Source organism: Chrysochloris asiatica, unplaced genomic scaffold, assembly GCF_000296735.1.
Source record: "Chrysochloris asiatica unplaced genomic scaffold, ChrAsi1.0 scaffold00465, whole genome shotgun sequence".
Taxonomy (NCBI): domain Eukaryota; kingdom Metazoa; phylum Chordata; class Mammalia; order Afrosoricida; family Chrysochloridae; genus Chrysochloris; species Chrysochloris asiatica.
Window position 1 is genome coordinate 420,588 of NW_006408983.1, and position 22,627 is coordinate 443,214.

Consider the following 22,627-nt stretch of genomic DNA (forward strand, 5'->3'; position numbering starts at 1 on the left):
AGAAAGCCTCATCTTTCTCCCATGGAGTTGATGATGGACTAGAACTGCAGAACTTGTGGTTTGCAGCCCAGCGCTTTTGTTTGGCACTTAATTATTTGTGACACCCAGTGACTCCAATAGTCATATTACTGAGTTGTTGTTGTTGTTAAGTGTCATCGAGTTAGTTCTGACTCATAGTGAGCCTGTACAGGGTTTCTAAGGAGCAGCTGGTGGGTTTGAACCGCTGACCTTGCAGCTCAAACTGACCTTGCATCCCAGAGTATTATCCAACAGTGTCACACCAGCACTTTGGTTATATAAGTTTACTATCCCCAAAGCAAACACAAAGCCTTACTTGAATACAAAGGATAAGTGCCTTTATCTACTTAGTCTGGGTGGCTCAAAAGACTCATCTAATTAAGTTAACACTTGGTCTGAAATCCTTAATGATGAATTAAGTGTTAGCCCAGCATTCAAGAGAGATGGAAAGGATCAGGGGAAGTGAATCCTAAACTGAAAAAAATATCCAACGTACAAGGACGGAGGTCTGAGAAAGCATAATGTGTTTGAGAAGTTGGTCAAAGTGGAAACACTAACTGATGCATGAGATAAAATGATGAGGAAGAAGAGGTGGAAGAGCTGGCAGGAGATGGAACTTTAAGGGTCTATGTGTTATGCTGAGAATTTCAAAGGTAAAGGGTTATTTAGGAAAGAATTTTAGCAAGGGAGAAAGTGCATCAAATTTACATTTCAGAAAGTTCACTGGGGGGTTCAAATGAGGATAGATTAAAGGAAGCAGAAAGAAAGGAGGTTGCAGGACCAGTTAAGAGGTTATTGTAGTCATTATTCCTCTTCAGCTTTAAAATACAACCTGGAATACATACAGTCCCCGAATGGTACAAATTTTATGTGCCTGACAACTAATTGAAAGAAAGGCAGTCTGAATCCACCTAGAAGTGCCTTGGAAAACAGGCTTAGAGATCTGTTTCGAAAAGGTCACGGTCTTCAAAACCTTATGAAGCAGTTTCACTCTGCACACATGGGGTCACCAGGAGTCGGAACAGACTCCATGGCAACTGACAATCACAACAACCTGAAATATGGGTGTGCTGGCGGCTGTGGGATTTACAGTCATTCTAAAATGCGGGAACTCAGAGAATGCTGAGCTGCTCTCTGCTCTGCATTTCACTGGGAATCTTTCAGTCTTGCACTTTTTCTTCTAGACAGCTTTCAACACCCAAGAGAACCTCACACCTCCTTTCCTTTCCGTTTAAGCTGGACTAGTACTAAGGCTAAGAACAATACACCACGGGCATGACTCCTTTGCCTGGTTCTGGAGAAATCACGCAATCTGATTTTTTACAAGACCAAGAAGAAGGTTTTAACTTGGTGCTTTGTGAACCATAGAAATTACATTTGAACTCTCACAAAGTTAATGGTTTGAGAAAACAGGCCAGCACCCACACAACCAGCTGAAAGGAATCAGGATTTGAATGGCGAAGGGGGTGCAGCTTGCAAAAACAACACATTTATCTTATCTACATAAAAACACGCAACAGCCAACGTGAAAAGTTTACCGTGAAGTGTTCAAAACATGGAATTTATCATGGAGTAACATGAGCAGAGATTTAAGGAAAGCTTAAGTACTTTAAATAAGATGATTTGAAAAACGAGATGAGAGAAAATCATGAAAACCACATGTACACCTTAGTTTGTAGCAACAACAACAACAAAAATGAATACATACAGGCTGCCTCACTTACAAAGCAGACATACCCTCAACATGCCAATTCTCCTCACACCCAGCCCCCCAACCTCCACTCCCAAGTACTGACCTAGAGATTGCACAACTATACACAGTTACATTTTATTATTTCAAGTCTTGACATACATTTCTGCTTTCTTCTAACCCAAGTGGGCAGCATAACATACTGATTATTAGCATGAGATTTGGAATTGAGGCAGAATTGGGGTTTGAATGCCTGCTCTGCCAACCATCATATATGTGTCCTTCAACAAGTAACTTAACTTACCTAAGAAGCAATTTCCCCATCAGCAGGACAAAGCTCATAATAATGACATAATAGATTTGTTCTGGGGATGAAATTAGATCAGTCATTTCAACCTTTTCTCAGTATTAGGAGGAAACAATTGATCACTAACCTATGAGAGTTTTATTTTTGTGTTAACATGCTTCTTTTATTCATAGAAATAAGTTATACACAGTATAAGATATGCACAGCATAAAACAGAAATTACAAAAAAGATAAAGCACAGAAAGAAGTTATTGTAACATTTTCCTCTACCCCCACTGGATTTCTTGTGTACTCCACCTGAGAAGCCTTTATTAATAAGGGTAAAGGGATTAGCAAATGGTTTGTTGTTGCTAAGTGTTGTCCATTGGTTCCAACTCATAGCAATCCTATAGAGGGTTTCCAAATCTTTTAAAATATTTGCAGGAAAAGAAAGCCTCATCTTTCTCCTGCAGAGTGGATGGCAGGCTCAAACCTCGGATCTTGTGGTTCACAGTCCAGTTTTATTGTATGGAGCCACCAGACTCCCAAGCAGGCAGCTTGGAGCTAAGTAAATGCTCAAGAAATGCCAGCCCTAATGGTAGATGAGCTAACTGCAAATGTTCAGAAGCCAACAGTAAAACAGGAAGCAACTGAAATTTTAAACCATGAAATACCAGTATAGCGCGTACATTTTCATCTAGATTTTCAGTACAAATAAACGCGATTTTTGCTGCTACTAAGAATAGAAGTGGAAGTTTTATCTGCAAAAGCATGCCATTCTAGGACAGAAGCTATTGTAAAGTTGGCAGTCAGAAATGATCAAGAAAAGTCCTGTTTTCCATTAAGTTTTATGTTTTTCTAGGAATCCTCTAAACCACTCACTGGCACATGTTGCAAAGGGTGCTAACCTGGCGCTTAGTCACACTGAGTGCAATCGCTGTTCTCTACTCTGCCACATCAAGGCAGTCTTAAAAATCTGAGAAATGTCAACCACATTTCGAGGCGGAGTAAAGGAAACGCTGGTTTAATAAAAGATGCTATTAAAATTCTTGGGAAATAAAAAGGTATTAAACCAATCAATGTGAAACATGTATCTATAAACTGGCTCTCTTTCCCTTTAGGTCCTTTCTGAATTGGGTTTTTAAATGTCCAAGTGGTTCACTTTATATATATGCTATAGTTTCAATGTACAAGGCTTAAATCAGTACTAAGCACATCCCTAGTCTGCATGTGTCCACCACGAATGGTGTACTCCTTACATGGGATAAGAATTCTAGGTTTTCTCTTACAAGAGTTTTAGAAGTTAGAAGACAGTCTCTCAATAAACACAGACCACCTGCCATGTGTCCAGAACCATGCTCCGTATTTATCAGGAAGGCACATCTTCGTATCCCAACCAATTGTTTGATTATAAAATCTTCCTTGGTAAGTAAGACCCGAGAACTCTGTGTTCTTAATGTGCAGAGGAGTCTAGAAGCAAAGTACGAATATCTGGCAATGGATATTCTCAGAAATGCTTTAAAAATATGCTAGAATAATTTTCAAGTGGCAGATGAAAATAAGGTTAGACATTTCAGATAAATTTCACTACTAATGAAATATTAAAGCTTTGTTAGTATCCTGTAACTATTTTTTTTATACAAGTTTTTCCCTGAATAGACATAAATACAGTTTATTTAAAAAAAATCATCTGACTTAAAAAAATACGTTGATGTTCTTGTTAGGCGCTGGTGAGTCAGTTCTGATTCATAGTGACCTTATGCAAAACAGAAGGAAACACTGCCTAGTCCTGTGCTATCTCCATGATTATTGCTACATTTGAGCCCATTGTTGGTGACAATCCATTTCACCGGAGGTCTTCCTTGTATTCACTGAGGAACATTTATAACTGGTTTCATAATCTATGATAATTGACTTTGAAAAGAATGATGTGAAGGGAGATAAAAACAGGTCAAGTTTGTCATCTGAAAAGAATGAGACAACTGCAAATTCTTGCAATTAGTGACAAAGACAGAGTAAGAGGTGTTACTGTCCACAGTAACTAAAGTGAAGCTGCAATTCTCCCTCTCAAATTGGGTCAAGACAACTGGAGATTTGGTGTGATTTTAATAGACACCTATGCATCTGAACTATGCAAACTTTCTTGTACTTGAACAAGTAAGGCCTTCTTGCTAATAAATGCCTCCACTTAGCCCCTATTTGTTGCTGGTTGGTTCTGACTCCGAGTGACCCTATTCACAATAGAATGAAACACTGCCTGGTCCTACACCTTCTTCACGATTGTTGTTATGTTTGAGACCATTGCTACTGCCATTTTGTCAATCCATCTCCTTGGGAGTCTTTCTCTTTGCCTCTGTTCCTCCATTTTACAAACAACGATGTCCTTCTCAAGAGATGATATTTTACCTTTTTTTTTTTTTTTTAAGGGGCATGCTGCTGGTTGTACTTCTTCCAAGACAGATTTATTTGCTCCTCTAGCAGTGCATGGTACTTTCAATATACTCCAACAACACCATAATTCAAATAAATTCTTCTCAGATCTTTCTTGTTCAGTGACCAACTTTCCCATGCATATGAAGCTATTAAAAATGATTGGGTCAGGTGCACCTTACTCTAGCCCATATTTAGTAACAGAAAAAAAATAAAATAAAAAAGCTTCAGTAACTGATTCTTGAAACAAATCATACCATTAGATTTAATTTCTTTTTTAATATGCTGAAAAGTTTATCATAAGAATTCAAGTGTTGTTGGAGAATCACTAACCATATAGTTGTTATTATTAAGTGCAGTTCTGATTCATAGACACCTTTTTTATGTCTCCAAGGCTGTAAATCTTTGCAGGAGCAGAATACCTCATCACTACCCCATGGATTGACTGTTGGGCTTGAAGCTTTGACCTTGTGGCTCATAGTCCAGTGTTTATCTTACAGAACCACTGCACTCCCGTGCTAACTGGGGCAATGAGAAAGGCAATATATAAAATGGCTGAAGTCAGCAAAACACAACCAAGGTAAAGAAGACACAGGAAGGTACACAAAAATAAAAGGGCAATTATGAAGAAATGTCCACAATCATTAGCCACTAGAGAGATGCAAATCAAAACAACAACGAGATTAACATCTCACACCAGCATTAATAGCAAAGTTCAAAAACCAAAAAACAAATGCTGACGATGGTGTGCAGAGACTGGGACCCTCCTATATTGCTGGTGAGACTAAAAAATGGTCCAACCACTCTGGAAAAAGGTATGGCACTTTCTAAGAAAGTTGGAAATAGAAACACCTTATGATCCAGCAATTCCTCTACTTGGTATAGATCCACAAGAAACATGACCCAGGTCATGAGTAGATCTATGCACACCAAAGTTCATAGCAGCACTATTCACACAGCAAAAAGATGGAGACAGACCAAGTGCCCATCAATGGAAGAATGGATAAAAAAACTTTGGTCCACATACATATGGAATATTATGCAACCCTGAAGAACAATGATGAATCTGCAAAACATCTCATAACATGGATGAACCTCGAGGTCATTATGCTGACTGAAATCAGTCCATCACAAAAGGTCAAGTATTGTATGAGACCATTATTGTAAAAGCTCACGAAAAAGTTTCCATACTAAAAGAAACATTCTTTGATGGTTACCAGGGGGTGAGAAGAAGGGGAGACTAATTCACTGGCTAGAGGGTAGGCACATGCTAGCTCAGGTGACAGGGCAATATACAAGAAGGGGGTCAATAAATAAAAATTGGGAGCATGGCAGATGAACAATGAAGATAGGAGAAGACTTAGGGAGGCATGCATGGGCTAAATGGGGTAGAGGTAAATAGTGATCGATATGCAACCTTGGAACAATAGTGTTCTGTGACTAGATACATGGATTGAGACCTAGACTGAATGTAGAAAGAAGAGGGAGAAATGTTTGTGTGTTTGACTGTCTTGAGGATACTGGTTTCCCCCACCTAACATTGTAAAATAGACATTTATGTGTGATATAAATGAATATTGAGAATTATGACAGAAAGCCTGTAAAACCACTTTGAGCCTATAAATGACTTTATTTACTAAAAGGGAAAACAGAACTTACCAAGGGAAATAGCTTCTTGTTATGCCTTTCTAGAGTATGGGGCCTCAGGTGGAATCCTAAGCCCCATTCAGAACCTTCAGAGTTGGGGCATTCCACTTCAAAAGACATGCAGACCAACCTGAAACTACTAGGGGAACAGAAGATTCTTATTGAAAGAAAAGACCTGCAGGAAAAAAGCAGACTATTTGGCTGTTTGAATATCAGTCAAGCTGTTTACTTTGGAGACACCAAGGAAAGAAATGCCAGCCCTTGTAGGACTGAAACTCAAATGGAAGTATAATATGCTAGCTGGTGACCACCTGGGTCTATTTGTAAGTGGAAGTGGGAGAAATGCAGCAATTAAGACAGGGACTGAGTTTGGCCATGTTCCATCTGCTCCTGTTAACTCTGAGATGAGAGAGAGAAGAGGAAGGACTGGCTGGTCTGAAGTTTAGGGAGCTTTGTGAACTCCTGAGCCCATGGGGCACTGACCTAGTCCCTGGGGGTTAGGGCTGAGAGTGAAGCGGCCAGATAGTCTGAAGTGCAGGGAGGTGTGTGTGAACTCCTAATCTTGCAGCTAGTATCCATTTGACCTAGCTTGGATGGCTAGTTGACCAGAACGCAAAGAAAAAGATGTTTGATACTGAGAACAAATGCAATTTGCTACAATTTCAGAAACTAGACTTTTGCCTATGAATGCAGTGACTCAAAATTCCAGCTGGAATGGAAGGAATCTTCATATCAAGGAACAACCTTGTTTGCTCCATGTACTGGATTGATAGAGATAAGAAATTCAGACACTGGCTATCAAAAATGGGAGTATGATAAAGGCATGAAATATGAAATAGCTGGCTTACAAGCTCTCATGAGTGTTCTTAGTTGCAGTGTGATCAAGGGGAAGTAAAAGTGGGGGCATAGAGAACAGAATGGATAAGAAAGCAAGATCCTTCAATATGCTGTCTACAACAGATATATCAAAAAAGATACAAAAGATAGAGATGACCTAATTCCCATCAACAGATGAATGGCTAGACAAACTTTGGTACATACACACAAAGGAATACTACAAAATGTCAAAGAATAATGATCAATCTGTGAAACACTTCATAACATGGTTGAACCTGGTGGATATTATGCTGAGTGAAATTAGTCAATTACAAAGGGACAAATATTGTACGAGACCAATATTGTAAAAAGTAAAAAACAAAAACAAAACAAAACCCGCTTTCTTGATGAAAGAGAAAATCTATTATAGCTGGGACAGGGAGGGAAAATTATTCACGGACTGGTGGGTAGACATATGTTAACACAGCTGACAGGACAGACAATATACAACAAGAGAGAGGTTAGTGGAGGAAAGATGAAGGAAGTGAGAGACACAAGGAGGAATGCAATAAAGTGAATAGAGGTAAATATTGTTAACTGTTGGTACAAGGAGGGGTTTGCAACCATGTAATGGAGCAAAGCATATGATTTGTTGAAAGTAAAACTGATGATCTGCTCTGTAAACCTTCATTCGATTCACAATAAAAAGTTGAAAATAAACAAAGAAAGGGAAATTATGGTACATTCTATAACACATTTAATCCTGCAACAACAGTAATACCAACAATTATTTATGAGTGGAAATGAAGGCAGTTATCTTCTGCTAACTAAATGTAGACTATTGTACAGTAGTGCATCTACCTGAATGGATAAATATGGTTGAGGAGATACTGCTACACCCATATTTGTAAGTGTTGCATGTATACTATGTATGATAGAGCACATAGGAGGAGACACAGTTAATGAAACTTCTTAGATATAATCATACATCTAGGAAAACTTGTGAGACATAATCAAACATCTTGTAGAACTGAGCTACTGGGCTTAAAGACTAAGGACCATAGTCTTGGGATAATTGAGCTGACTGGCATAATAACATAAAGATAACATTCTACATCCAAATTTAGTGAGTAATGTCTGGGGCTCTTAAAAACTCATGAGTGACTATTTAAAGTAGAAGTACTGGTCTTGTCCCATCTGGAACAAAGGAGATTAAAGAAAACCAAACACTAGAGGAAGCAATTAGTCCAAAGGACTAATGGCCACCTGACCCACAGCGTCCACTAAGCAGACACCAGAAGAACAAGATGGTGTCCAGTTACCACTACCAACTACTCTGATCAGTACCACAAAACAAGGTTTAGTAATTTGCTGTTGTTAAGTACCATCAAGATTCCAACCTATAGCAACCCTGTATAAAAGCTTTCCAGGGTGCACCTGGTGGATTTGAACCAGGTAGCCAATCCAGTGATTATCGTACAGCACTACACCAGGACTCTTGTTAGAGTAGTTAAAAATTCATAGAAAAGACAAGACTTACTGGTCTAACAGAGACTGGAAGAACCCTCAAGCCTACTACATTAAGATCACCTTCTAACTTGTAACTGAAGTCACTCTTGGAGACTAACTTTCAGCCAAATAATAGACTGTTGTTGTTGTTGTTGTCAGGTGCCATAGACTAGCCTATAAAATAAACAACGTGTGGGAGGAATGTGCTCCTATGAACAGTCAGCTATGGGATCACTTGCTCAACATCTAAATGCAGCCAAAGATGAGAAGGTAGGCAGCTGCCGGGAAAACAGAAGAATGGAAACAAGGAGCCTGGGATGGAAATGGAGAGAGTGTTGACATATTGAGGTGATCACAACCAATGTCACGAACAATGTGTGTCTGAACTACTGAATGGAAAACTAATTTGTTATGCAAACTTTTACTTCCAAGTACAATAAACTGTTTAAAAAAAAAAGAGAGAGAATATAAGTGTTGGAGCTCAAACCATATAATTTTGTAGTAGAGATAATGTTAATATTTTATGAATGGATGAAAAAGTCCCCAGTGTTCTGATCTAACAATGGTTGTCAATGGGTTGACACTATCTGGAGGACTTTTTCAAACCTCTCACATGCCCTTTCCTTCAGGGTTCTCTCAAGGGTGAAAGGCACATGTTCTATCTAGTGCTCAGATGTGCTGGGATAGAGAAGTAACAAAACACCACACTAAGGAACAAATACCAATATTCTTGGATGGTTTTAGTCTGTTTGACTATTTTCCCCAGCTTATCCTAGAAGTTATAGGCCCCAACGGAATAAGGCTTTCACTACATTTTCAAAACTAAGTTACTAGTTTGCACACACATTGAAAGGGTAAGATAGAGAACAGGGTTTAAAGGGGCAACCGTAATCATATTGTAAAATGTTCACCCGTTATGTAACATATTAAATATACTCTTGTTTTCAGGAAAAGTTCTCTCAATCTTTCAAATTTTGAATGCATTTGACGTAACACTGCCTGATGGATTGTGTCAATGGCATTTTGTATCAGCAGCTCAAATCTTGTTGTATGTGACCATGTAATGTTCCGATCTATTGTTGACAGGTCAGGAAAAACATTAGCAGTAATGCTGAGAAACATATTTTCTAAAAAGTTAACATAAAAATGTAGCATTATATGGTTTTAAAACACTATTCAGTGGAACCCTAGTCATGCAAAGGCCCTCATGGACCACCACATGGGCAAGAGAGAGGCCAATGGTAGAGCCATTAGTGGCTTCTTCCCAGCCTTTCCACTCTCTAAACACTAGAGCTCTGCTTTGACCAATTATATAAAAAGTATGATTCGGGTAATATTTTTGTTTAGAAAATGGGGTTAGCTCTAAAAATACAGGAGTGTAATTGATTTGAAAACCACTCCAACCATTCAAAAATTCACATCTTCTATGCTAAGACCAATAATACAATCAACATAAAAAATAATTCCAATTACACATATGTCTCAGTTAGATAAAGTAGTCAAGCAAGAAGAGGTAATGGCTGAACACTAAGTCTGTGACAGCTGAATTTAAAGACAGGTTACACTCACAGAATCTGCAGTTTGACACTTTCAAACTAGTCTCACTAAGCTGAATATAATGGCTGTAAGACACAACATACTCTGCCTGGAGACGAGCCCATCAGGTTAGAAGGCCCTCAAAATACGACTGGGAAAGAGTGACCTTCTCAAAGCATAGTTGATCATAATGAACGCGAATGAAGCAAAGCTACTGGGACCTTCACTTACTGACAACACACAACTCAAAATGAGGAGAGACAAATGCAAACATTCATTAATAATCAGAACATTGAACATACAAAGTAAGCATCTAGGAAAACTGGAAGTTGTCAAAAATGAAACTGAACACATGAAGATCAATATCCCCAGCATTAACTAGTTGACATGGACTGGTATTTGCCATTTTGAGTCAAGCAATCATATAATTTACTATGTCGGGAATGTCAAATTGAAGAAGCCAAAAAGAACACTTCAAGATCTGTCTTGAAGTTCAATGCTGTCTGTCATAGAACGATATCCATACACCTACAAGGAAGACCTGATGGCACTATAGGATCAGCACGGGACTGCTAACCTACCAGCTGCTCTTGGAAACCCTATAGAGGGTCACTATGAGTTGGAATCAACTCAACAGCACTTAACAATAAGAACAAAGAAGACCAGTTAATATCACTATAATTCAAATTTATGCACCAACCACTAAAGCCAGTGCTGATGAAACTGAAGAATTCTATCATTATCTTCAGTCTGAAATTAATCAAATATGCAATCAAGATGTACTGATAATTACTGGTGATTGATGTGAAGGTTGGAAACATCATGAAAGAAAAGAAGATAACCAACGAAGAAGCTAAACAAACTCCACACAGGATAGACACCCCCACCACCACCAAAGAAATCACCAAGACATCATAATCAAACATTTCAAAACCAAACATAAGAAAAACATTCTGAGAATAGATACATGTGAACTTGGGGGTTAGGGAAAACAACATACACTAAGAAGGAGGTTGTCACAGGAAACATGAAGGTAGTAGAAGACACAGGGAGAAGTGCAAGTTAAAGGGAATAGAGGTAAATACTGTTAACTAAGGGCAGATGCAAGGGACTACAATCAGTAGAATGAAATGAAGTGTATGATTTGTTGAATGTGGGACTGATGATCTGTTCTGCAAACCTTCACTCAATTCACAAATTCATTACCAAAAAAAAAAAAAAGGATGTAAAAAGAGACTAAAATTTGGTCTTGAGCATTGTTATTAAGTGCCGTTGAGTTGGGTCTGAACCCTAGTGTATAGAGTTTTCAAGGAGTGGCTGGTGAGTTTGAACCACCAACGCTGTGGTTCAAACAACTTTGCAGTCCAACGCATTAGCCCACAGTGCCACACCAGGACTCCAAAGTATAAGGGAGTGGAAAGCCTCATCTTTCATTCATATTCCCTCTGGTAGTTTCGAACTTGAGATTCGCAGCCTGACTTGCAACCACTAGGCTTAGAGAAGCTAAAGTGAATGGCAAAAATGAGGAAGTAAAAGAGCTGAGCAGAACATTTCAAAGAGCAGCTCAAGATGATAAACTAAATAAGTACAATGAAAAATGCAAAAACCTGAACTAAGAAAACCAAATGGGAAGAAAATCCTCGGCATTTCTCAAGCTGAAAGAAATGCAGAAAAATGTCAAGTCTGAGTTGAATTATTAAAGGGTGTGGCTCAATAGGATAAGCACTGGACTGTTAACTGCAAGGTTGGTGGTTCAAATCTACCAGCCACTCCTTAGACGCCTTATACAGGGTCCCTATGAATCAGAACTGTCTGGATAGCATGTAACAACATTAACAACATGTGCAAAATATTGAATGATGCAGAGAGCATCAAAAGAAGATGGAAGGAATACACAGTTATGGTACCAAAAAGAAATGGTTGCTGTTTATCCATTTCAAGAGGTAGCATATGAACAAGAACTAGAAGTACTGAAGGAATTAGTCCAAGGTGCACTGAAGGCACTGGCAAAAAATAAGGTTCCAGAAATTAAAGGAATACAAATTGTGCACATGAGGAACCTGTACACAGCCCAAGAAGCAGTTGTTGGAACACAAAAAGGCAGTATCGAATGGTTTCAAATTAGTGTGTACCAAGGTTGTATCTTTTCGCGATACTCAATCAATCTGTATGCTGAGCAAATAATCAGAGAAGCTGAATTAAATGAAGAAGAATATGGCATCAGGACTGAATGAGACTCTAACAATCTACAATATGCAGCTGATACAACCTTGTTGGCTGGAAGACAAGAAGATTTAAAACATTTATGATGATCAAAGACTACAGACATCAGTATAGATTATACTTCAATGTAAAGAAAACAAAAATACTTACAACTGGGCCAATAAATAACATCATGATAAATGGAGATAAGAATGAGGTTGTCAAAGACTTCATTTTGCTTGGATCTACAATCAACACCCATGGAAGGTGCAGTCATGAAATCAAATGATGTATTGCATTATGCAATACAAAAGACCTCTTTGAAATGTTAAAGAGCAAAGACAGATGTTTGAGAACAAAGATGTGTTTGACCCAAGTCATGGTAATTTTCAATCACCTCATATACATGTGAAAGTTGGACAATAAAAAGAAGATCTTTGAAGAACCTATACATAACAATTATTGTGTTGGCAAAGAATATTAAAAGTCCCATCAACTACCAGAAGAACAAACCATTCTGTCTTGGAAGAACAGCCAGAAGGCTCCTTAGAAGGGAGGAAGGTTAAACTGTGTCTCTTGTTCTTTGGTCATGTTGTCAGGAGGGATCAGTCCCTAGAGAAGGTTATCACTCTTGGTAAAGTGGAGGGTTGGTAAAAACAAGGAAGACTTCCAAACAGATGGACTGACATAGTGGGAGCAACAATGGGTTTGAAGATAACAATTTTGAGGATGTTACCGTATCGGGCAGTGTTCCATTCTGTTGGGAATAGGTTCACTGACACTTGTATCAATTTGAGGACGAAGGTGTCTCTGACCCAAACATATAAGATGATTGTACTTTCAATCATCTCATATGCTTGTGAAAGCTGAACAACAAATAAGAAAGACCAGACAATAATCAGAAGTCTTGACACCGGAGGAGTGACAGAGGATCAGCTGCAGGAGAACTTAGAACCAGAGCACGAGACAGAGGAGTGGGCTTCAGTGCCCAAAGAGTACGTAAAGCTGACTGACTTTGGACAGGAAGTTTGCTTGTAGAGTGAGTTACCCCCAGGTACTTAAGTGGGGGAGCTAAGTTTGCTGACCATTCAGGCTGAGGTTCATGGTACAGTGATGTGTCAGGTGGGCATTCATCAGTAGCTGACTAGAACAACTATGCCCTGGGTAATTTCTAATCCAGTATTATACCTTGTTAGCTTCTCTAATAAACCCTGTAACTCTGAGTACTGTGTCTTAGTTCTATGCTGCCACTGTAAGAGATTAATGAACCCAGATAAGAAATATGTCATGGGAGGGATGGTAGGTACTTCATTCTATTACAACCCTCACTCAGAAGGACTGACATAAAAAAAGTGTTGAGATGGCATAGACAGGGCTGTGTTTCATTTTGCTATGTGTTGTTATGATGCTAACTGCTTACAGTGATGCTTTCAGACCAAAACAGATGAGAAACAAAGGACTGGCTATCAACTCTGAAAAAATTAGCCAATGAAAACACTATGGACCAATCTGGATGTACATGGGATCACCATGAGTCAGGCTGACTCAGCAGCAGTTAACAGCAACTACCAACTCCAGTTGATTGTAACAAGTAATTGGAAGCTCAGATCAAGAAAAAAAAAATGCCTTAGCAAGGAAATCAATCTTTTTTTCTTTCTGATGCTTACATTTTTAAACAGAAGGTACTAACAGCATGGGTTATCATGAAGTAAATCTGAATTAGCACCATGGACTGCCAAAAGAACCAACAGATAGATCTGTGTTGGAAGAAGTGCAGCCAGAGTGCTCCTTGGAGGCCAGGATGGCCAAATTTCGTCTCTCATACTTTGGACATATTGTCAGGAGGGACCTGTCACTGGAGAAGGATATCATATTTGGTAAGGTGGAGGATCAGAGAAAAAGAGGAAGACGCCCAGCGAGACGGATTGGCAAAGTGGCAGCATCGATGACTCAAGCGTGGCAACAACTGTGAGGCTGGCCCAGGATTGGGCAGTGTTTAGTTCTATTGTGTCACTATGAGTCGGTACTGACTCGATGGCACCTAACAACAACAACAACCCTTTTGTTATTAACTCTAGGTAAGAGGCAGTCATAAGGCAGGATTCTGTACTTGAAACCTAAAACATACAAATACTTTCAGTTTCCTGAGGACACTTAAATTTCAATGTGACTCACCATTGCCACCTGCTGGAAAATGGCTGAATATAACAATTCCTTTTTTAAAAACCTGATAAAACTAAAGAATCAAATATATAACCTCTTGGACATTTAGAATGAGAATACTTGATACAATACACTTTAAAACACTCTAATATTCTTTCTACTATGCATTAAGTGGAAACAATTAAATTTATTCAGAAAACATTTTCAAGAGTGTTTTTATTGTAAATAACAATATAACCTCACATGGATGCGAAAGCTGGACAGTGAATACGGAAGACCGTAGAAGAATTGATGCCTTTGAGTTGCAATGTTGGAGGAGAATACTAAAAGTGCCATGGACTGCCAAAAGAACCAATATATCTATTTTGGAACAAGTGCAGCCAGAGAGAGTGCTCCTTGGAGGCCAGGATGGCTAAGCTTTGTCTCTCATACTTTGGACATGTTGTCAGGAGAGAACAGTTGCTGGAGAAGGATGTCATGCTGGGTAAGATGGAGGGTCAGAGAAAAAGAGGAAGACCCCCAACGAGATGGATTGGCCAGGTGGCATCATTGATGGCGTCAAGTGTGGCAGCGGTGGTGGGGTTGGCCCAGGATCGGACATTGTTTCGTTCTGCTGTGCATGGGGGTCGCTATGAGTCGGTTCTGACTCGATGGCACCTGACAACAACAACAACAACAAACCATATATGAAAGGAGTTCTGGTAGCGTAGTGATTACGAATCGGGCTGCTATCCTCAGGGTCAGCAGTTCAAAACTACCAGCTGCTCCGTGGGAGAAAGATGAGGCTTTCTGCTCCCCTAAAGATTTACAGCCTCGGAAACCCTGTACAGGGTCGCTATGAGTAGGACCTGACTCTATGGCACATAACAACAACAACAACAATATATGAAGGAGCTCTGGTAGCATAGTGGTTACGAATTGGGCTGCTAACTTCAAGGTCAGCAGCTTCAAAACTACCAGCATTCCCCAGGAGAAAGATGAGGCTTTTTGCTCCTATAAAAATTTACAGCCTCAGAAAGTTTTTACAGGGTTGCTGTGAGTTGGAACCGACTCCGTGGCACACCACCAGCTATATATGAATTTTAACTCATTAACACCACTTGTGTGTCAGTTTATCTTACTGGCACTTACTTTATGGGGGCTTATGTATTGTGATTCTGGAAGCTATGTCACAGGTATTTTAAATATCAGCAGAGTCATCCATGGTGGACAGGTTTCAGCTGAGCTTCAAGACTACGACAGACTAGAAAGAAGGAGAGAAGACATTGACTATTTTTGAATATTTAGTCACTAAAAACCTAATGAATAGCAGTGGAACACTGTAAGCATCAGAATACTGAATATTGAAACATGATGAAAAGTACCAGAATACTGCCAGATATAGTGCCAGAAGATGAGTCCCTCAGGTTGGAAGGCACAACCGGGTAAGAGTTGCCTCCTCAAAGTAGAGTTGACTGTGATGATGTGAATGGAATAAAGCTTTCAGGACCTTGATTTCCTGATGGGGCACAACTCAAAATGAGGAGAAACAGCTGTAAATATCCATTAGTAATTGGAACACAGAATGTACCAAGTATGAATCTATGAAACTTGGAAGTTGTCAGAAATGAAACGGGATGCATAAACATCAGTATCCTAGGCTTAGTGAGCTGAAGAGCTTAAATGAACTGGTATTGGCCATTTGGAATCTGACAATGACATGGTTTACTATGCCAGGGTTGGCAAATTGAAGAATAATGGCAATGCATTCACCAAAAAGAACATTTCAAAATCTATTTTAAAGGACAATGCTGTCTGTGATAGGATAATATCCATGTGCATACAAGGAAGACCAGTTAGTACTACTATTATTGAAATTTACCCATTAACCACTAAAGTCAGTGATGATGAAATTAAAGAATTCTACCAACTTTTTCAGTTTGAAATTGATCAAACATGCAATCAAGATGTGCTGATAATTACTGGTATTTGAAATGATAAACTTGGAAACAAAGACGAAAGCTTAGTAGTCAAAATGTGACCTTGGTTATAGAAATGATGTTGGAGATTACATGACAGAATTTTTCAAGACCAATGACTTCTTCATTTCAACATAAAAGATGACTATACACATGGACCTCACCAGATGGAATAAATAGAAATCTATTGACTACATTTGTAGAAAGACAAGGTGGAAAAGTTCCCTATCACTGGCCCAAACTACATAGGGGCAGACTATGGAATCGACCACCAATTGCTCATAGGCAAGTTCAGGCTGATGCTGAAGAAAATTAAAACAACTACATGAGAACCAAAATATGACACTGAACATATTCCACCTGATTTTAGAGATCAGCTCAAGAATGGATTTGATAAATTAGACACTAAGGACTGAAGACCAGAAGAGTTGTGGGATGGTACACAGAACATCATGCAAAAAGAAAGCAAAAGGCCAATAAACAGACAAAGAAAGAAATAACAAAATGTATGTCAGAAGAGACTCTGAAACTTGCTATCAAGTGTAGACATACTAAAGCAAATGGAAGAAGTTAGGAGGAAAAAGTGCTGATTATAAAATTTCAAAGGGCAGCTTGAGAAGACAAAGCCAAATATTAAAATTAAATGTGCAAAGTCCTGGAGTAAGAATACTGAAAGGGAAGAACATGCTCAGCATTTTTCAAGCTAAAAGAACTGAAGAAAAAATTCAAACCTTGACTTGAAATACTGAAGGATTCTTTCAGCAAAATACTGAATGATGCAGAAAGCATCTAAAGAAGATGAAAGAAGCATAGAGTTACTGTACACACAAAAAATGAAAAAATAAAATTGATTGATGTTCAACCATTTCAAGAGGTAGCATATGATCAAGAGCCAATGGTACTGAAAGAAGAAATCCAAGGTGCAATGAAGACATTGGCAAAGAACAAGGGTCTGGGAATTGATGGAATACAAACTGAAATCTTTGAACAAACTGATTCAGCACTGAGGCACTCACTCATCTATGCCAAAAAATTGGGAAGACAGCTACCTGGCCAGCTGACAGGAAAAAGATTCATTATTTGTGCGCATTCCGAAGAGAGGTGACCCAGTGGATATCATTGGACAATATCATTAATATTGCATGCAAGAAACATTTCACTAAAGAGATTTTAAAAAATGGCTTCAACAGTACATTGAGAGGGGGCTTCCAGACATTCAGGCCAGATCCAGATGAGGATGTGGAATGAGGGATATCATTGCTGACGTTAGATGGATCTTGACTAGAAGCAGAGAATAACAGAAAGATATTTACCTGTGTTTTATTTACTACACAAAGGCTTTTGATTGTGTGGATCATGACAAGCTATGGACAACATTGTAGAGACTGAGTATTCGGACCACTTAATTGTGGTAATGAGGAACTTGTAACTAGACCAAGAACAGTTGTTCAAACAGAACAAAGGGACATTGAATGATTTAAAATCAGGAAAGTTGTACACGAGAGTTCTTATTCTTTCACCATACTTATTCCATCTGTATGATGAATATATAATCTGAGAAGCTGGATTATGAGAAGAAGAATGTGGCACCAGGATTTGAGGAAGACTCATTAACAACCTGCAATATGAAGATGATACAACTTTGCTTTCTGAAAGTGAAAAGGACTTAAAATGCTTACTGATGAAGATCAAAGACCACATTTTTCCATATGGGTTGCATCTCATTGTAAAGAAAACAAAAATCCTCACTACCATACCCAATAAGTAACATCATCTTAAAAAGAGAAAAGATTGAATTTGTCAAAGACTTCATTTTACTTGGATCCACCATCAACACTTATAGAAGCAGCAGTTAAGAAATCAGGCAACGTATTGCATTTGACAAATCTGCTGCACAACACCTCTTTAAAATGTCCAAGAGCAAAGATGTCAGTTTGAAGACTAAGGTGTGCCTAACCCAAAGCATGGTATTTTTCAATGGCCTCATATGCATATGAAAGGTGGACAATAAATAAGGAAGACCATAGAAGAATTGACACATTTGAGTTATGGTGTTGCAGTACAGTATTAAAGGTACCATGGACTGCAAATACAAACAAATCTGTGTTGGAAGAAGTACAGTCATAATGCTTGTTAGAAACAAGGATGGCCTAACTTTGTCTCTAGGTGGGACCAGTCCAAGAAGAACATCATGCTTGGTAAAGTGGAGGATCAGTGAAAAAGAGGATGACCCCCAGCGAGATAGACTGCACCATGGCAGCAGCAGTGGGCTCAAGCATAGCAGAGATTCTAAGATTGGTACAGAACCAGCCGGTGTTTCGTTATGTTGTGCACTGTGTCACTACGAGTCAGTATGGATTCAATGTCACCTAACAACAGCACCACAATGGAAGAAAAGGTTCTATTATATCTAGATAGTCTAGAAAAGGAGAAAAGGCAAGAATCATTTTCAAACAGGGCAACCTTTTGTTTTTGTACTTCTCAAAAGTATAGGAGAAGTAAAAGTTTAAAAAGCAACATCATGGGCACTTTACAACAACTTTGGCTAGAAAGAGAATGAAAGAGCTCTCATACTATTATGGCCTCACTTTATTTTTCCACCTAGCATCCTAGGGAAATAGCTAAATATAAGTATGTTAGGAAGTAGCAAAAAAGAAAAAAAAAAAGATTCAATAATATGATCAATATACCACGCTCTCTGCTGTGCACATAGCATTAAGCTGGGGTGGAGGTAGAGAAACCAGTCAGAAAGTACTTTGTAGGCGATTCCAAGTCTTCTTAGAAATACAGAGGATACAAAATCATATTAAAACAGAAAGGAGGTAGGAGAGGCAAACCAGCTCTGAAAGGAATCACAATTCACCGAGGAGATAAGAAAACATCTAGAGCCACAGATGACAAGCAGTAGCTGGAGCATGGCATTCCCCAGTAGGATTGGGGGGTGGGAAAGACAATGTAGGAAGTGAAATGAAGAGCACTTTCATGGAAGTGTCACTTGTGCCAAATGCCTTTCAGGGCAGGAAGTAGATGGCTTGACAAAGATAAAGCAGGAAAAATATGACAGCCTTTACTTGTCTAGAGGCGAAAAGAAGTAAACTATGGGCTAACAGGCAAGCTTGAATCCATGAGGAGAGGTGGAGAATTATTTATCAGCCAAAGTGTAGAATGAGGATTCTTGAGTGATCATGAGCACAAACCATGAAGTCAGAGTGAGATTACCAGCTCATCCTCTTGTTAGCTGTACAATTTTGCCCAAGTTACTGAAATCTGTTGCCTTGGTTTCTTCACCTAAAGTAGGGATATTTGACAGAACCTGGCACTGTAGATAGGCACTAGACCAAAAGGTTTGTTTGAATTGCAAAGTCAATGATTCAAACTGACCAATCGTTCCTCAGAAACCCTATACAGGATCATTATGAGTCAGAAACGACTCCAAGGCACTCGACAACAACAACAGCCTCAAGGATGTGGTGAATAATAAATTAACATGTGAAATTGCTTCAAATGGCACCTGACACATTAAAAGTTCACCTCTCTTAAGAAAGTAGTATTTCTTGCTATTTACTTAGCACCAATCTGAGTATCTGACAGAATAGCCTTAGCTTATATTTAAAGTATTGAAGAGCAGAGATGTCAGCTTGAGGACTAAGGTGAGCCTGAACCAAGCCATGGTATTTTCAATAGCCTCATATGGATGCAAAAGCTGGACAGTGAATAAGGAAGATCATAGAAGAATTGATGCCTTTGAGTTGTGGTGTTGGAGGAGAATACTGAAAGTGCCATGGACTGCCAAAAGAACCAATAGATCTATTTTGGAAGAAGTGCAGCCAGAGCGCTCCTTGGAGGCCAAGATGGCTAAGCTTCGTCTCTCATACTTTGGACATATTATCCGGATGAAACAGTCGCTGGAGAAGGATGTCATGCTGGGTAAGGTGGAGGGTCAGAGAAAAAGGGGAAGACCCCTAACGAGATGGATTGGCCAGGTGGCATCATTGATGGACTCAAATGTGGCAGCGGTAGTGAGGATGGCCCAGGATCAGACACTGTTTCGTTCTGCTGTGCATGGCTCGCTATGAGTCGGTTCCAACTCGATGGCACCTGACAACTACAACAACAATATTGAAAATGAGGATATTTATGTTGTACACAGAAATGATATATGTATGTAAGTTTAGTACAGTGTCTGACCAAGTGTAAATACTTTCTAATAATATTAGCTAGTATTTGTACAAATATTAGAAGCAATGCCACATAGCTAATTATAGCATTATTGCAAGCATTGAAATCACATGAGGAACAAACCCTGGTAGCACAGTGGATTAAGCATTGGGCGGCTAATCAAAAGGTTAGCAGTTCAAACCCACCAGCCACTCCGTGAGAGAAAGATGAGGTTGTTTGTTCCTCATCCTTGGAAACCCTGTGTAACGGTTCTACTCTGTCCAATAGGGCTTCCGTGAGTCAGAATCGACTCGATGGCAGTGGGAAAATATGTAGCCACACAGCTGTATATTATAATTATATCATTTTACATTGCATACTATGTACATGTGTTAGTTCTATGTATATAAGCATGGTATGACAGTAGCTGTGTGCATGTGTGTGTATAGACATGTGTCATGCCCTCAGAGATACAGAAGAAATGAAATGATGGAAAGGAAATTGCCAGGCAGCCTAACCATGATCTAAAACTAGGGGAAGAGTGAAGACCTATAGAAAGTAACATCTTATTCCAAAGACTTTTCACCAGAAACATTACGTATTAAGGTTTCTCAGACAATGAGAGGAAATTCCATAGGAAGTGATGTGTCAAGACAAGACATTTTGCTTTTTATTCCATTGATTCCTGGAAACAAGACAGAAATTTTCTGGAAGCCAAACTGAGTGCAAAAGCAAAACAGTCTTTTACTTACCTTTTCAATTAACTCATAACTCTCTTCAAGTTTGAGCAGCCTGTTCTGCACAGATGTTGACGCCCGCTGATAGACAGCTCGCCACTCCTGAAAGTCGCTCTCTGAAATCTCAGCCACAGCAAAGCATAAAGTTCTCAACCCTGAAAAACATATGATACACCCCCCGACACCAAATAAGATTACTTATAAGTCTGAATTATTTAACTGTCTCATTTTTGAAAAACAAAGCAAAGCAATACTCAAATCTAATTCAATTATGACAAACTTTAGTATAAAATGTAGATTAATGTTCTCCTATTGTTGTTATTGTTATTAAGTACTGTCAAGTTGGTCCCAACCCATAGTGACTCTGTACAAGATTTCCAAGGATCAACTGGTGAGTGTGAACCATCGACCTTGTGGTTCAAACCAACTTTGCAATCTGGAGCATTAACCCACAGAGCCATACCAAGTCTTTGAAATTGAAATTCTATTTCCAATTACCATGTCTAGAGTGAAGTTTTTCTAACCCCTAACCTTATCAGGTAATTTATTATTGCTTGAAATCGTCTAATAGTTCCCAAAGATGGAGTTTAAGCCCCAATGTATGGCTCATACATGCTTTACCAACGGCCTCCAATTTCATTCCTACATGCCAGGGTCTCAGCACACGTTAGTCCTATTTTCTTCATTCCACCCTCCCAAACTTCCCTCCGCTGTCTGTCTGGTATCTGCTTAAAACTCACTACAATTATCATTACTTGGAAATACACAGATCTCACAAACCAAAAATCTCATCAGAATATCCCCCACTGCCATCAAATCAATTCCAACTTATAACGACCCTACAGGACAGGGTTGTTGTTGTTAGGTGCCACTGAGTCAATACTGATTCATATTGACCCTATGCACAACTGAGTGAAACACTGCCCGATTCTGGGCCAACCTCATAATCATTGCCAAGCTTGAGCCCATTGATGCTGCCACTCTGCCAACCCATCTTGCTGGGGGGTCTTCTTCTTTTTCTCTGACCCTCCACCTTACCAAACATATACTTCCCCAGAGACTGGTACCTCCTGACAATATGTCAGAAGTATCAGAGGTGCAGTCTGGCCATCCTGGCCTCCAAAGAGCATTCTGCCCGCACTTCTTCCAACACGAATCCATTGGTTCCTTTGGCAGCCCATGGAACTTTCAATATTCTCCTCCAGCACAATAACTCAAAAGCATTAATTCTTCTACGATCATCCTTATTCACTGTCCAGCTTTCGCTTGCATATGAGGTAATTGAAAATACCATGGCTTGGGTCAGGCGCACCTTAGTCCTCAAGCTGACATCTGTGCTCTTCAACGCTTAAAACAAGTCTTGTGCAGCAGATTTGCCTAATGCAATATATTGTTTAATTTCTTGACTGCTGCTTCCATGAGTGTTGATAGTTGATTCAAGACGAATGAAGTCCTTGACAACTTCAATCTTTTCTCC

General features: G+C 39.2%; 1 protein-coding gene across 2 annotated transcripts in view; it reads right to left on the minus strand.

The window, feature by feature from the left end:
- ATP8A1 (ATPase, aminophospholipid transporter (APLT), class I, type 8A, member 1) overlaps positions 1-22,627 on the minus strand; it is a 290,919-nt gene that overhangs the window by 151,239 nt on the left and 117,053 nt on the right. For both annotated transcript variants that reach the window (XM_006877299.1, XM_006877300.1), the window contains one exon: positions 21,166-21,305. In XM_006877299.1, coding sequence (XP_006877361.1) covers positions 21,166-21,305 — 140 coding nt within the window. The remainder of the gene's footprint in view (positions 1-21,165; positions 21,306-22,627) is intronic.